The sequence below is a fragment of the Schistocerca cancellata genome, chromosome 3, assembly GCF_023864275.1.
Source record: "Schistocerca cancellata isolate TAMUIC-IGC-003103 chromosome 3, iqSchCanc2.1, whole genome shotgun sequence".
Taxonomy (NCBI): domain Eukaryota; kingdom Metazoa; phylum Arthropoda; class Insecta; order Orthoptera; family Acrididae; genus Schistocerca; species Schistocerca cancellata.
The window spans coordinates 524,569,112-524,586,553 of NC_064628.1; the positions used below are offsets into that span (position 1 = coordinate 524,569,112).

Sequence of the window (17,442 nt, forward strand, 5' to 3'; positions counted from 1 at the left end):
CGTTCGAACAGTAAAAATGGCAGCATTAAGTCTTTGAACAAGATCATGAATGTGGGCTTTCCACGACAGTTTACAATCAATCTGAACATCTAGAAATTTGAAATGTCCAGTTTCACTAACCATATGGCCATACTGTGAAACTGAAATGTCGGGTTTTGTTGAATTGTGTGTTAGAAATGTAAAAACTGGCGGTCCCTCCCGCCAGAGGTTCGAGTCCTCCCTCCCTCGTGCTGTTCTTAGCATAAGTTAAAGTAGTGTGTAAGTCTAGGGACCGATGACCTCAGCAGTTTGGTCCCTTTGGCATTCACACACATTTGAAGATTTGAACATTTTGTAGAAACTGAGTCTTACTGTGATTTAGCGTTATTTTATTCAAGGCCCCCCTCCCCCCCATTTGTCCGTACCCCACTCAGACCCCACATCACAGCCATTCTCAACACTGTGAATAATGACCGTTTGCTGTCTGTTGTTAAAGTAAGAGGTGAACCAATTCTAACTATTCCCCCAATTCCATAATGGTGCAACTTCTGGAGCAATATTTTGTGATCAACACAATCAAACGTCTTAGATAAATCAAAAAATATGCCTAGCATGAAACCTTTTGTTTAATCCATCCAGTACCTCACAGAGAAAAGAGAATATAGCATTTTCAGTTGTTAAACGACTTCTAAAGCCGAACTGTACATTTGATACCAAATTATGTGATATAAAATGATCAATTGTCCTTATATACAAAGTCTTTTCAATAACTTTAGCACACATTGATGGCATAGAAATAGGTCTAAAATTATCTGCATTATCCCTTTCTCCCTTTTAATAAAGTGGCTTTACTACTGAGTACTTTAATCGTTCAGGAAATTGACCATTCCTAAAAGAAAAATTACAAATATGGCTAAGTACAGGGCTAATATGTGGAGCACAGTACTTTAATATTCTTTTAGTCATTCCATCATATCTGTGAGAGTCCTTAGTCTTCAGTTATTTAATTATTGACTCAATCTACCCCTTGTCCGTATCATAGAGGAGTATTTCAGATATCAATCTCGGAAAGTCATTCCAAGAGAGTTATATTATTCCCTGTAGAAACTAAGTTTTCATTTAATTCATCAGCAATTCTCAGAAAGTAATTGTTAATACTGTACATATATCTGACTTATCAGTTACAGAAATATTTTTATTACGAACTGATTTTATATAGCCGACCTTGAGCACCTGACCAGACAACTGACCATATGGTTTTAATTTTATCCAGTGAATTAGCTTCGATTTGCGTGCCACGTACTCTTTGCCTTACTAATAACATTTGTAAGCACCTTACAATACTGTTTGTAATGAGCTACTGTAGACTGATTGTGACTACTTATAACATTTTTATATAATTCCCACTTTGTTCTACATGATATCCTTACCTCACTAGTCAGCCACCCAGTCTGCCTTTTACTGCTTGTACCTCGTTTAGAACGTTCTAGTGGAAGCAACTCTCAAAGAGCGTGAGAAATGTGTTAAAGAAAGCATTATATTTGTCACCTATGTTATTGGCACTATAAACACCCTACCACTCTTGTTCCATAACGAGGTTTAAAAAACTCTCTATTGCCGTTGGATTAGCTTTCCTCCACAGTTTGTAATTATATGTGACATTTGTTGGAGTAAAGCCTTTTAGTGTTAAAAGAGCGTGAGAAATGTGTTAAAGAAAGCATTATATTTGTCACCTATTTTATTGGCACTATAAACACCCTACCACTCTTGTTCCATAACGAGGTTTAAAAAACTCTCTATTGCCGTTGGATTAGCTTTCCTCCACAGTTTGTAATTATATGTGACATTTGTTGGAGTAAAGCCTTTTAGTGTTAAAATTTGTGCATCATTGTCTGAAACGCCATTCACCTTTTTATTAATAGAACGCCCACCTAGTAATGAAGAATGAATAAAAATATTGTCTATGGCTTTGCTACTGTTCCCCTGCACCCTAGTTGGAAAAAGGCACAGTCTGCATCAGATCATATGAATTTAGGAGATCTACCAACTTCCTTTTTCTTGCACGATCTTTTACAAAATTAATATTGAAGTCACCACGTATAACTAATTTTGTTACTTCCTGTAAAGTGAAACAATAACCCTCTATAGCGTGAGCAGAAATAATCTGAAATCAGAGTTACGGGACCTATAAACAGCAACAATTAAAAGTTTAGTTTCACTAAATTCAACTTCCCCTGCACAACATTCACATATGTGTTCAGTGCAGTGCCGTGATATGTCAATGAACTCAAATGGAATATTGTTTTTTACGTAAATAACCACTCCCCCACCCCGCAAGGAACTCCTTGAAAAACGGCCAGCTAATCTGCATCCTGGTAAAGAAAGCCTCTGAATAGTCAAATTATTTAAGTGGTGCTCCGACATACCAATAATTTCAGAGTCAACATCTATAAGCAGTTCACTAACTTTATCTCTAATACCTCTTATACTTTGATGAAGTATGCTAATTCCTTCTCTACTTCAAAACAAGACGTCCTCTGAAGGTGAGCCCTTAGTTAGAGGGACTTCATTTAAGCAGGTATACCTATCAGCTGACTTCAATCTGAAAAGGGTGCAGCTCTAACACCAACTACCACAGAAATTTTTCCATTTGTGATCCCAGCACCACCCACTACACTGTCACCTATAAGCTTTTCCAGCCTCCCCTTCCCGTAACTATTGAGGTGCAGGCCATGCCTAGTGAAACCCGATCTACTGATAGACCCAACTGACACCACTGAAATGTGACCCGTGCCCTCTGCCATTAGCGCCCTCCCCAGCGCCATTTTAACACGCCTAACAGCCGCACTAAGATGAGACCGATCATGACGCAGAAACAGTTGCACGAAATGCACATTAATGCCACCAGTCTGAGTAGCTATCTTTACCAGTTCACCACCTACATCATATTCCCCGTTCCTATCACGACGTGACACATCTAATCACGCTTTGGGATATCTTTTAAGCCAGGAGATTAATGGTGAAGAACATCCTGTAGCCTATGCACCGAAACAGCTGAATGTGGCAGAGAACTATTCAATGACGAAGAAAGAAATGTTGAGCCTCAGTTATGGTGTCTTGTATTTTAGATCTTATCATTACAGGAAAAATGCCGAATAGTGATCGACCACTGTACTTTGAAGTGGTTATTGGGTCTGAAGAATCTGTCTCGCAGGCTGACAAGATGGGCCCTGCGACTTAGAGAAATTTGATTACAAAGCAGCACACAGGCAAGGGAAGAAGCAGAGAATGGCAGATATGTTAAGCAGAAAGGTAGCAGCGGTGAAAATTCTAGGTCACGGGCTTGTGTCAGGCACCACAAAGCGCTGACATCTATTGTAAACAGTTCAAGACACAGTCGCAGTTTAGCACATATTTCGGACTGTTGTGCAAGGAAACAAGGTTAGGGCCACAGGTAGTAGTACCACCGAAGTTTAGGGAGAAGATTTTAAAGGAAGCACATGATCACATGTTATCTGGTCTGGAGGGTGCAGAGCATCAGACTAGAGATTAGCTGAGGGAACCAGCAGCCAGTGTCAGTCGTACAAGCAATAGTTAACAGCCATATGTCGAAGTTTGGAGTACCAGAGACAAGTATGGACAAAAGGACAAATCTGTCGGACTTATTGGAGGACCTGTGTTGGTTATTGCATGAGAAGAATATAAGAACTAGCCTCATCCACAAGCCATTTGTTATTGCATGGGAAGAAGATAAAAACTAGTCTATTCATGCAATGGGCCAATGCTAGAACAGAACAAGAGCATAGAACAATTAGAAAAATGTGCCGGACGAGGGTATCACATGGACCTGCCAGCAAAGGTCACCAGTTTGAGACCATGGAAAGGCAGCAGCTCTGTGAACTAAGTTCCTCTTCGGACTTAGTGCCACAGCAGGATCGACCAGGTCCTCTCCAGCAGCATAGCTGACTCCTGTGTGTGTGGGGGGGGGGGGGCGGGGGAGGGCGGCAGTGGAGTACTTTCCGCAGCACACACCAGGAACCATCCATCACTGCCAGGTGGGCATCTCAGCGCGCTGGCCATTCCCCGCTGTGACGGCACCTGATACCACCAGTGCTCACAGCAGCCACAGCAGTGTCGAATTCGCACACCATTGGCATGGTTTGCATTTTCTGTACACACTGACCCGTCCGCCACTGCCCCCTGGGCATCAATCGTGCTGTACATCGCCGTTCCCAGTGACGCAACCAGACAGCGCCAGAGGCATAGTGGTCACAGCAGTGTCGAGTTCACTGTTGGCGGTAGTCCCGTACAGCTGGAATACGTAACGGGGCCGTCAGTGGGGTTCAGCACAGTGCCAGCAATGTGGAATGTGCAGGGAGTCAGCTCACCAGAATTCAGAGGCCAGTTGGCCACTGACCCAGTGTGTCATGAAGAGCAGATGGCCACTTAAAGAACTTGTCACATTTGCAGCTGCTTTTCTCTGGAGCCAACTGGGTACCCACCTTGCCTCTACTACCTGCTCGCACCATTCTGCCCTCTAGCTGCCCCATCCTGCACAATATTTACCCCAAACTTCGAGTAGGATGTCATGTATGAAAGGAGCCACTGATGTCCATGTTCAGGTCAAGGGAGCTGTGGACCTTAAAAGTTTGAAAAACACTGACATAAGCCGTCAATCACCTGGCAGAAGGGACACAAATGCAGTTAAAGATCCTGAGAGCAAGAAGCGAGCTGTTTTAAAAGTATTTTCTTGATTTACGAAACACTTCAAAAATTGTGTGCCTGTAGATAGCACGGTAAATTACGTTATCCGGTAAATGTAGTGAAAAATGACACTGAACAGGTAAGATGTTATTCTAAAATGTAATCAGTGGTGTGAAAAACGAATCCTACATGTTTAATTCATGTATGAAGTGTAAAACTTGTACCCCCTAAACTTCAGTCCAGCTTAAATAATGAAGCTGACTAATTGCAAGATATAGAAGTCAAATGGAAACAATTAATTGCTGTTGACAGGCAACTAAATTTGGAAATCTCATGGTGCCATTGCTGATATAGTGTCAGAAATTGAGAAGCAAATTAATAAATATAAATTCCATTGTTTCATTAAAAACATACAGCCTTTTGCCTTTAAAACAAGAAAGCAAAATGGATCACATGAAACTGGAGTGCTACAGATAGACTTTGTAAAAAAAAAAAGTCTTATGCAAGAATAAATTCAGAGGGCACATTGGACACACGAGAAAGTAACAGTTTTAACAGCTTGTGCCTGGAGCACTGATAAAACATTTTCTTGTGTCATCAGTGAGAATTTAACACACAAATATTTCTTTTTTTGTGTTTTTACATAATATTATAGTTAATATTAAGCTAAAGCTTCCATGCCTTAATAAATCGACAATTTGTTCAGATGTCTTTAATTCCCAATTTTAAAATGAAGAACTCATTATCCAATTTGTTTGCACTGCAGAAAGTATAAGAAATAGATTGGAATTGGTTATTATTTGCTACATCTCACGTTTTAGTCACAGAGGATGCTATTTGTGGTTCAATAAAGACACAAAAGACAAGCTTGTGGGAATAGGTAAAACCAGGAAATGGCGTGTTGGCTGTACTTAAGATTTTTGTGGAAGTGCAAAAACTCAGATTCAAGCCAAATTCACGTTTTATGTTTCTAAAGAAGTGCTTACTGAAGAGTCGACTCTGAATAAAATTTGGATTAATGACAATCCTATTTCTCATTTCAAACATGTTATTATTTTTTGCCTTGCAGCAATCATAATGTTCTAGTCGGAACAACATCAAAGTCCCAAATGACCAAATATCTCGTCATAACTGAGGACTTAATCCTTCACAGGCAGGACTTAATCCTTCAGAAGGTATACTGATTCTTCTGAGGAATCAGATGCTGCAAATGAATACACATCTTCAACTGATGCTGAAAGGACGTGGATGTTGATTTGATAAATCCCGGATAGTTTATCACTGTGGAAATGTTAAGTCATAAAGGTTTAAAACACCATTTCTATGGAATCCGTGAAAGTAGAGCTGAAAATGGAGAAGTTAATGTTATGCTTTTGAAACCTATTCCAAAAGGCAAGAATTTGTTCACATCAAAACTGAAAAAGTTTTAAAAATAACAAATGAACCAAAGAGAATTCAAAAGGCAGTAGGTATTATTAGAGATTTGTTTAGTGGGACCTGTAACTGTCTTAATTAAAATAATAAAAAATTGAAATTGAATCATTAAGTTCCGAAACTGTATAATTTACGTATATTTTCAGGTTGATAGGCTACAAAAATTTCATTAATAATGACAGAACTTGCACAAATACTGTACAGAACCAAGAGTGTCCCATACAGAACTATTTAATATTTATGTAAGCAAGGACTTAAGTTTTAGGTTCAATTATGGCACGCCTAAAGTATTTCACTCTTTATGTATTTATATTTAAAAAGGAGGATTATAATACAAATAATTTCACAGAAAATATTGAACCTGCACATTCACGTGTGGTGTGAGGTACATTTTATGTCCCACACAGAATTTTTCATCCATATGAACCACGGACCTCGCCAAGGTGAGTTGGCTGCATGCCTCAAGGATACAGATAGCCGTCCCGTAGGTGAAATCACAAAGGATGGGTCTCCCTGGAGGGGCCAGAACCAGAGCCAGGCAAACGAGGTTCCTGGAAGGGAGCAACAGCCTTGTCAGTAGTTGCAGGGACAACAGTGTGGGTGATTGATCTGGCCTTGTAATATCAGACCAGATGACTGTGTTGTGCTAATACTGCCAGGACCACATGAGAATAGTTTTCCACTCAAACGGCATATTGTTTGCGAAACCCCTCATCCTCGGTTTCCCCAACCAAGTCGTTACCTTTCCTTGGGCTGCCGGCCGGTGTGGCCGTGCGGTTCTAGGCGCTTCAGTCTGGAACCGCGTGACCGCTACGGTCGCAGGTTCGAATCCTGCCTCTGGCATGGATGTGTGTGATGTCTTTAGGTTAGTTAGGTTTAAGTAGTTCTAAGTTCTGAGGGACTGGTGACCACAGATGTTAAGTCCCATAGTGCTCAGAGCCATTTGAACCATTTGAACCTTGGGCTCTTGATAAGACTTTTAAAAATAAATGTAAATATAGTGATCCTGGAACCCTTTTTTTTTAATTTGACATAGCATAACAACCACATAGATCAGCAGCTTGTGGTATAGCGGTTACCATTGCTACCTTAGATCGAGGGGTGGTGGGTAGGTTTGACTACTGGATGGGTCGCGATTTTCGTGACTCAGGGCCTGGGTGTTTATGTTGCCCTACTCATTTCATCTCATGAAACGCAAGTTCAGATTGAAAGACTTGCACCAAGGGTCCACTTAACCCGAGACACGGTCTCCCACCCAATTATGTGACATGGTTTCCATTTTCCAGTACTACACAGACATTCCTCTGTAAAAGAAAGAAATTTCTGACTCTTAACCCTCGTAATGCCAATGGGGTGGGATACTTTATGTAATCGACTCATTTACTTTACATTTTAAAATTTTGAAAAAAATTGTTGTTTCTGATAATTTGTTATAGCAGAGTCCATAACTGTTTTGAAGTTTTCAGTAAAACCTAACCCAAAAATTTAAGTTATAGTAGTGAATGTGTCGTTTTGCAGATTCATATACATATTTTTAAGTTCAGGACCCTATATATCTTAAAAAGTATGTCGTGAATAAAAGTCAACGACAATTAACAAAATCTGTATTTTTTACAATTTTCTGTAGTAGTCATAAAGTACCTCTCCCCTTTGTGTGTACTTTATGGAAAACGCGTTAGTGTTGCTAAAATTGTGCAAAAAGATATTTCAAGGTTCTGTGCCATAGAAAAATGGTGTTGTTAATAAAAATTAATAACAATTAACAAAATTTATGTTTTCTTTAAATTTTTTGTGTTAGGCATAAAGTACCCCCTCCTCCTTGGTAGTACGCCTTACGGGAAATGCGTTGGTACTCCCTATGGTTAATCCACTGCTAAATATTAAAGAAAGAAATAATTTATTTCCATTTAAGGTAATTCCTGAGCTCTTGAAACGATTTCAGCAACAGTGGAAGCAAAGACTTTCCAGTAAACATGAGCCCACAAATGAGCCTTTCTGAAAGATTAGTAAATATGTGGTTATGAGCAGCCGCTGACCTCAGTGTGACATATTGTCCTAACTGGTAAAAAGTTATTTAAAATGCAACCTTTTCTATATTGATTCCATTTAACTGGCCTCGAATTTTACCTATGAACTGCTGTACCTTGTGCAACGTCGAGGAATGTCGTACAGGGATGATGGAGCATGGGCACATTTTGCTGTTAATGTAAGACTACATCTAACGTGCCAATATGGTTCAAGATGGATACGTCTGGCACAGCTTGTACCTTGGTCTCCGAGGACACCTGACCTCACTCCTCTGAATTTTTCTGTTTAAGGTCATTTCAGAAGTGAAGTGTACAGTACTTCGGTTGATACAATTGGAGAACTGGAGAAGCGAAATGTTTACTTTTGTCAAGAGTAACGAGACGATCTGTCGTTCTTTGAAAAAATTAGCAAATCACTGCAGAGACGAGTGCAGTCTTCCCACCAAAGGAGTGGAGGACATATCCTTCGAGAGGTATGAGAGAACAGTAAATTGTAACACGTAACGTGCTGATGTACTTTTGTATCGATTTTTAAGACAGACCACGGGTGAAATTTCACCTCAGTGAGATGGGGGCTTAATCGAAACTTTTCATTTCCAATGCATTTGTATGAGCTGGGGCAACACTTCATAGTGAACTCACATGGATCGCTTGCGGACCTACGTTCGCTGGAACGATTTTGTTTATATTATCATATAGTTTCACACATCCCAGTTGCCATTACTAATTTTGATAGACCCTGTATACAAAAAAATTTTGCCCATGGCCGCTTCAGACATCCCTTAAGTTTGGCGCTACAAATGGCAGTTTGTGTCTTTTGGGAATTAAACCGGCGCTGAGTGCTGCAAACGGCTAAATGCAAGAGGAAACTGCAGTCGTTTTCCGACAACAAGCAGCTCTACCGTGTTCTTATATGATGATGGCATGCTCTTGGGTAAAATATTGCAGAGATAAAATAATCTCCCACCTGGATCCCCAGGTAGGCATTACCCAGGAGTGTGTCGTCATCAGGAAAAACAAAATTGACATTCTATGGGTCGAAGAGTGTAATTTTAGATCACTCAGTCGAGGAGGTACGCAAGAAAATTTAAAAATGGATAGGTTGAAGTTGGATGTAGAGGGAATTAGTGAAGTTTGGTGGCAGGATGAGCAGGACTTCTGGTCAGGTTAGTACAATGTTATAAATACAAAATCAAATAGGGGTAATGCAGGAGTAGGTCTAATAATGAATAAGAAAATAGGACTGTTGATAAGCTACCATGACCAGCATAGTGAATGTATTTTCATAGCTAAAACAGACATCAATCCAACACGACCCACCACAGTTATAACAGTTTATATGTCAACCAGCTCCACTAAGCATGAAGAGAGTCAAATAATGTGTGATGAGATAAAATAAATTATTCGGATAGTTAAGAGAGAGGAAAATTTAATTGTGATGGGGAACTGGAATTCGATAGTAGGATAAGGACGAGATGTAAAAATAGTGGGAGGATATAGATATGGGGAAAGGAATGAAAGAGGAATCTGTCCAGTAAAATCCTGCACAGAGCATATTTTAATCACCGCTAACACTTCGTTTAAGATTCATGAAAGAACGTTGTATCCGTAGAAGATATCTGGAGGCATTAAAAATCTTCAGATTTGTTATAGATGTTTAAACTGTAAGACTTTTATAGCGTAACCTGTGGACTCTGACAATAATTTATTGGTTATAAACTGTAGATTAAGGCTGAATAAAGTGGAAGAAGGTAGGAAGGTAAGGATATGAGACCTGGAGCTTGTTGAGAGTTTCAAACGAAGCATCAAGCAAGGACTGACTAAAACAAAGGAAATGAACAGAGTAGAAGGCGAGTAGGTAGCTATGAAAGATGAAACAGTCAAGGCAACTGAGGTTCAAATAGATAAAAAGACAAGGCCTAATAGAAATCCTGGGATATCATAGAAGATTATGAATTTAATTGATGAACGAGAATATAAAAATGAAGCAAACAAACAAGATGAAAGATAATACAAACGTCGAAAAAACTGACAAAGTGCAAAATGGCCAAGCTGGAATAGCAAGAGGACGAATGCAAAGCTATAAAAGCCAATACAATTAGGGAAAAGATAGTTACCATCTGTAGGAAAACTAAAGAGGCCTTTGGAGAAAAGAGAAGCAGCTCAAAGATATCAAGAATTCAGATGGAAAATCTGTACTAAGTAAAGAAGAGAAAGCTGAAAGATGGAAGGAGTGTATAGAGGGACTAAATAACCTTGAAAGCACTAAAGGAAGAGGAAATAGATGAAGATGAGATGGAAGATACGTTACTTCTAGAAGAATTTCACAATGCACTGAAATACCTAAACGGAAACAATGTCTCTGGAGCAGGCGACATTACATCAGAATCACTGATATCCTGGGAAGTGGCAGCCATGACAAAACTATTTCACCTGGTGTTCAAGATGTATAAGACAGGCTAAATACCCTCAGACTTCAAGAACAATGTTAAAGTAAGGCATAGGTATGCACCGAACACTAAGTATGTTTGAGTTAAGAGAACACAAGCTTCCTTCTGTGAGGTACATGTTAAAACAGTCCGAGTTAATTAGCTTGGAACTTAGACTGTTTCTGACCATCCTGTAAACTCTGCTTCTTGTTTTGTTGTTTTAGTATCTATAGTTCACTGGATTTTTTGAAAAAAGTCATAAAATGTAAACACCTATTTTGTAAACAAAATCTGGCGAATAAGGTGCATATTTCAGATTTAAAAAAAGCACTCCGTCTTCAGGCCACGAGTGGCCTACCGGGACCATCCCACCGCCGTGTCATCCTCAGTGGAGGATGCGGATAGGAGGGGCGTGGGGTCAGCACACCGCTCTCCCGGTCGTTATGATGGTATCCTTGACCGAAGCCGCTACTATTCGAACGACTAGCTCCTCAGTTGGCATCACGAGGCTGAGTGCAGCCCGAAAAATGGCAACAGCGCAGGGCGGCCTGTATGGTCACCCATCCAAGTGCCGACCACGCTTGACAGCGCTTAACTTCGGTGAGCTCACGGGAACTGGTGTATCCACTGCGGCAAGGCCGTTGCCATGATATTTCAGATAGAAACATAAAAATCATTTTACACATCTATTCTACTGCACAAGTAACCCAGTGCATTATCCCCCGAAACCGCTTGCAGGTTGCCTATCTAACGGCTTCCAAGGGAAACAAACATTTTATTTTCAATATTTCATACAATTATTGGCCGAATTTTTAAATTTAAAATTTCTGTCTTAATATACGCACGAAGAGATATAATCTTCTGTTAAAGGCGTGACTCAGTAAGTCAAGCATTACAGTGAGAGACTGCGTATATGTCTTCAGACAGCGTAACTCACTGCTTGCGGACACCCATACTATATTCACCCAAAATTTGAAAATGAGAGCACAAAGCGAAAACCTTTTCCAAACTTTTTCTGCCTAGTATGCTTTAACGCCAAATATACAGAGTGAGTCACTAACTATTACCACCTAGAATAACTCCGAAAGTACCAGGTGATCAAAAAGTCAGTATAAATTTGAAAACTGAATAAATCGCAGAATAATGTAGATAGAGAGGTACAAATTGACACACATACTTGGAATGACATGGGGTTTTATTAGAACCAAAAAAATACAAAAGTTCAAAAAAATGTCCGACGGATGGCGCTTCATCTGATCAGAATAGCAATAATTAGCATAACAAAGTAAGACAAAGCAAAGATGATGTTCCTTACAGAAAATGCTCAATATGTCCATCATCATTCCTGTACAATAGCTGTAGTCGAGGAATAATGTTGTGAACAGCACTGTAAAGCATGTCCGGAGTTATGGTGAGGCATTGGTGTCGGATGTTTTCTTTCAGCATCCCTAGAGATGTCGGTCGATCACGATACACTTGCGACTTCAGGTAACCCCAACGCCAATAGTCGCACGGACGGAGGTCTGGGGACCTGGGAGGCCAAGCATGACGAAAGTGGTGGCTGAGCACACGATCACCTCAAACGACGCTAGCAAGAGATCTTTCACGCGTCTAGCAATATGGGGTGATTCTAATAAAACCCCATGTCATTCCAAGCATGTGTGTCAATTGTTACCTCTCTATCTACATTATTCCGTGGTTTATTAAATTTTCAAATTTATACTGACTTTTTGATCACCCGGTATGTTAGTAGCTGAAACGTTTGTGGGACAAATGTTGCATGGGACAACAGGGGCCATAATACGACGTTGGTTTTTTGTTGCTAGGTGAGGTCGCTACAGAGATATGAAGATCAACTTCGTTTTTTTTAATGGGATGCTGTCGTTTGATACTTGTTTTCTGATAGCGGCTATCAAGACAAATCCAATGATGTGTAACAGTAAGGTCTTTGAAAGTCAACGAAGGTCACAAAGGTGGCATGAACGTCCATTTACAGAAGGTGTTCGAAGTGATGCCATTGGTATCAATGCAGTGCTGCAATGTTCTTATCATGGATTGAGTGGTATTCCTTATCACTTCGGCACTTACCGAAGCACATGCTCTGACAATTCTCTCTCGCATATCGTGTAAATAGTAAATATTCGCCGAATACGGCGTATCCATTTAACGTGCCATTGACATGTAAACACCATCCGATGGATTCGTAATACAACACTAATAGGAACGGTAAGACTAGTATCGTCGAATCAAGTGGATGTGAACGATGTATTCCTTCGAAGAACAAGTCGATATGCATTTCATTTACGGAGAATGCCAACGAAGTTTAGTGAGAGCTAGAGACTTGTATGCTGAAAGATATCCTCAACGTACTCACCCTACATGTCGTACTTTTAAATATGTATATGATAAATAGAAAACAACTGGAACTTTAACGCATCGGAAACATGCCCGGCAAAAAAAATACTAACCAGGAAACGTAAATTGGTACTCTTGCCACTGTGGTTCGAGATCCTTGTATTAGTTTGCGTCAAATCGCAAGGCAATCTGGCATGAGCCAGAGTAGTGTTGTTTGTGTTCTGCATCGCCATAAATATCATCCTTACCACATCAGTCTCCACCAAGAATTAACTGGTACGGATTATATGTCTCGCATTGAATTCTGCAGCCGGATTCAACTTCAGATTCAGAGGGATGACACATTTATTAATTTGTTTTTATTTACTGACGAGGCTACATTCACCAACAATGGAAATGGTAATTTGCATAACAGGCATTATTGGCCAACTGAAAATCTATGTTGGCTGCGGCAAGTTGCACACCAAAAACCGTGGTCGGTGAATGTATGGTGTGGGATTCTGGAGGACAGAATTATAAGCCCCTACTTCATCCAAGGAAATCTTAATGGTAGGAAGTACACCACATTCCTGCAAGAAACATTAGGTCTGTTACTGGAAGAAATACCTTTAGGAACAAGGAATAGAGCCGCGCGGGATTAGCCGAGCGGTCTAGGGCGCTGCAGTCATGTACTGTGCGGCTGGTCCCGGCGGAAGTTCGAGTCCTCCCTCGGGCATGGATGTGTGTGTTTGTCCTTAGGATAATTTAGGTTAAGTAGTGTGTAAGCTTAGGGACTGATGACCTTAGCAGTTAAGTCCCATAAGATTTCACACATATTTGAACATTTGAAAACGAGTCGAATATCTTAAAAAAGCACTGCAGCTGAACGGGAAGCACGCTACACAGTACAAACTAAAAAGAAAAAAATGTACAATGAAATCGAAGTTGATACCGGAAAACATACAGCTGTGTAGTCAAGTGAAGACTGCGATACCTAAGTTCTGGTATAACGTGAGGTTTTACCATGTATTTCAAAAAATCACGTAACCGATTGACATATTCCCAGAAAGTAGGTGGATGGGAGTAGGGTCACTATTACAATCTGTTCAGTACTCAGCTAAAAGGAACTCAAATGCTTGCAAACAATACAGTTCAAAACCATCCTACATAACAATTATTATGCAAATAAGAATTACAACTATAGGATATTCGGCAGTACTTACCAACAGCAGACGAGTGACTTGGCTTCAGATAGGCTACAACAAATCAAAGCGAACTATGAAGCTGTTTAAACAAAAAGATCCTCCATCACTACAAAACACAACAGTAATCAATAAAGACACAGTACTGAAGGATTCTCATCTTCAACACTTCCGCTCTCTTCATAAATATCTCCGGAATCTGGAGCAGTACTAGAACCCGGACGGCCTCCATATTTCTCATTCAAAAGGACAAATAAATGACGAATTTGTTAGCTTCTCCGCCAATATAAAAGAGGTAGTATTTTGTTTCTCAAACATAGCTGAGATTTAAAAAATAATTTCTGTCCATAAACCGACAGTGTAACAGCAAATTACGGTATAAGGAAATGCGATTCAAACTAGGCCTATAGACTGTGCTATGTACCAAGAAGTGATATCACAGTAGCCAGTAATATTATGTAACTGGTTAGAGCAAACTCGTCTTAACTCCACAAAGTCATGTCGAAAGAGGTGGAGTCCATATTTTTACGCACTGTGCCAAGTGGAGCAGGAGAAGAGAGTGAAAGATTTCGTCATTTGTACTTGAAATCAAATACTGATTTCAACAACTGATCGACCTACTGTGTTAGTATTAATATTTTCGCAATACGTATCGTAATTGCGGCGAAATACCCAAATGCGAGAATTGCAGTTTTAACATTCAGCCAGGTAACAGCGTAGAAAGGAAAAAATTGAAACACTACAGCTACAGTTCTTTGTGTATACACTTTTCACAAGCACCAGAATTACATTTTCTTCTGTGTATTCCTCGTTCTTGCTATACTGTGCGCTGTTTGGCTAACCGTTTACTCAGGAATGGAAAACAACGTATTAGTTTGGTAGGAACCATTTTGTCTTCAAACGATTCCGCAGAAACAGGTATAAAATATTTCTTAAACTTTTACACCTATTACATCCGCGATTACCCATCAAAGTAGATTTTATAAAAAAAAAATGTTCTGATAGTGACTTCACCAAGATACATTCTGAAACTCTATTAAGACAAACCATGAACAATATAAGAAAAAAATGTTATTATGGAGAAAATTATAGTAACGAATCTGATAATATTAGTCTTTTTTCGTCTGAAAAAGTTCGTCATTAACAGATTTTGACATTTGAGGACTACCATAAATCCCAGCTTTCTGCACTTTTTCTCAGTACAAAGTAACAGTATTTAAGATTTATTACCTTTGATACAGCCTCAAAGAACGCACTGTAGAGAGCGCCAGAAGCACCTGCCATAATGTTTTCTGCGATTTCACTAATAGTGTGAAACAAACGGCACAAACTGCGAGCCGTTATCTCGCCACTATCGATTCCATTCACAACTACTTCTGATCCCTTTCGTATCTTTGTTCCGCAGTCCTTGTCGCCTCCAAAGTCGTCAAATAGATTCAGCTGCTTCTCACACGCTATTAACGTTTTTGCGGCGAACTTTAAAACCTCCTGTATTTTCGAACTGAGTTTTTCTGGAATTGGGGATCCACACTCGTAATGAGGATCTTCTTCTTGGATCTCCACATCGGACTTCGGCTTTACAGTTTCTAGCAACTTCAGCAGGTGTTCTTCCTTTCCGGTAAGGGTTTGCGACTTCTGAGGCCAAGCTGGAGCTAAAGTAGGTGCGTCTAAGAAATCTAGCTCCTCCGGCTTTGACAGACGAAATGCAGTTACAGAGAACCCGCTCGCCTCGCGCGCCGTGAACAAACTTCCACAGTACGCTCTTCGCACATTATAGCCCTTCTCGTCGAGTTGCTTAACTGTTTCGTAAGTAAACAAATATTCTTCAAGTCTCGGATCGTTACCCAGGTTGTTAATAAGCACAACCAACGGATCAGACTGCAGTGTGGCACACGAAGCCGATTCGATTCTCATCAGGCGCTGTAGCACCATTTGCACTGCATTCGCTGGGCTCGTGTAGGGGCGATGTGTTGTTCTCAGTTCCCTGTAGTTGCTCGACTGGACGTTTAGTTCGACGACTTCTGCCGGGGACTGGCTTGTAATCAAACCTATACTCGGATCAGGCATTATTTCTACTTCGTTTAAGACAACGGCTGATCTCTCTCGTACTAGATTAACACTGATGGTGGTCAAATCTCTGAGAGCGACTGATCGGCACAAATCAAAGATTTCGTCGAGATTGCAACCCCTTTCCGCCATAGCACCGGCTATCTTCTGAATGAGGATCGCGCCGGCTAGACCGCGTCGACCTTTGAATCTTTCCGATGGCAACAGGTCATCTCCGACAATGAGAATTTTCACTGTTAAATCTTCATTTAACGCTCTCTCGGCGGCAATACCAAAATGGTAGTGGTGTGAAGAGTAGTTCTGTACTATGATGAGGATACCGGCGGAGTTGTTCCTCGCGAGTTCGCGGATAGTGCGTAAGATGACGTCAGAGGGCGGTGGGCCCCCCGCTCCTACGACGGCGGCAGTCAGCATTCCGGGGCCTACAAACCCGGCGGGCCAAGGATCGTGACCCGCCTCGCCACCTGACAGCAGCTTCACCTTGTCTTCTATTCCTGCGTGGTCTCTTCTCATAACTACGTGCTCGTTTCCGAGGAGGACTAACCCGGGATTCACAGACACGAAGCCCATCAGTGCGCTATGCACTTGTTTCGAGCTCATATTAGGGAGCCACGAAATTAATCACGAACACAACACAACAAACCTACTGAGCACGTGCACATTTAGTGCTTTTTCAAAGATATACATCGAAATAACAGTGCCGTAGCTGAGCAGTAAACAATCGCTGATGAACAAAGAAGGCTGCATATTTCGCGAAACGACGCTCTGTGGAATGTGGTGAAATGGGGTAACACTCATTTCACAAGATTTCTCCTGGTTTCACTCGCATCAATTTCAGCTGTCGTTTTAGATTTCTGCCTAACCACACACTCAGAAATCGTCAAATTCTTCCTTCTCTAGTCAGACTGAAATGTAAATAAAATCGAATATTGCAGAACATATTTGTATTACATTCCTAAGGAAGTCCCAGAATGAGTTAACAACGCTACAGGAAAAAAAGGTGCATGTAGCGGGATGCGAATCTACATCCTTTGACGCGAGAAATCGCTACTTATCAAATCATACTAGTTTCCTAGTTATCACAGCATCTGTCGAAGGCTTATGTCGTTGATGCATTATTAACTGACATTTAATTATAATGGTGACATGTTTGTGATAAATTTTCAATGCTCCGTTACCTTGAAACGGAATAAAACAAGTTATAATGATGAACGTGTTTCACACTTAACCTGTAAATTATTGAAGACAACAACTCACTCTTGAGTT

The 17,442-nt window shown here is 40.5% G+C and overlaps 1 protein-coding gene across 1 annotated transcript in view; it reads right to left on the bottom strand.

Moving 5' to 3' along the window:
* Positions 1–16,776, bottom strand: part of LOC126176400 (triokinase/FMN cyclase-like) — a 60,819-nt gene extending 44,043 nt beyond the window's left edge. Inside the window, exon 1 of the mRNA XM_049923557.1 lies at positions 15,340–16,776. Coding sequence (XP_049779514.1) covers positions 15,340–16,776 — 1,437 coding nt within the window. The remainder of the gene's footprint in view (positions 1–15,339) is intronic.
* Between the last annotated feature and the right edge of the window lie 666 nt (positions 16,777–17,442).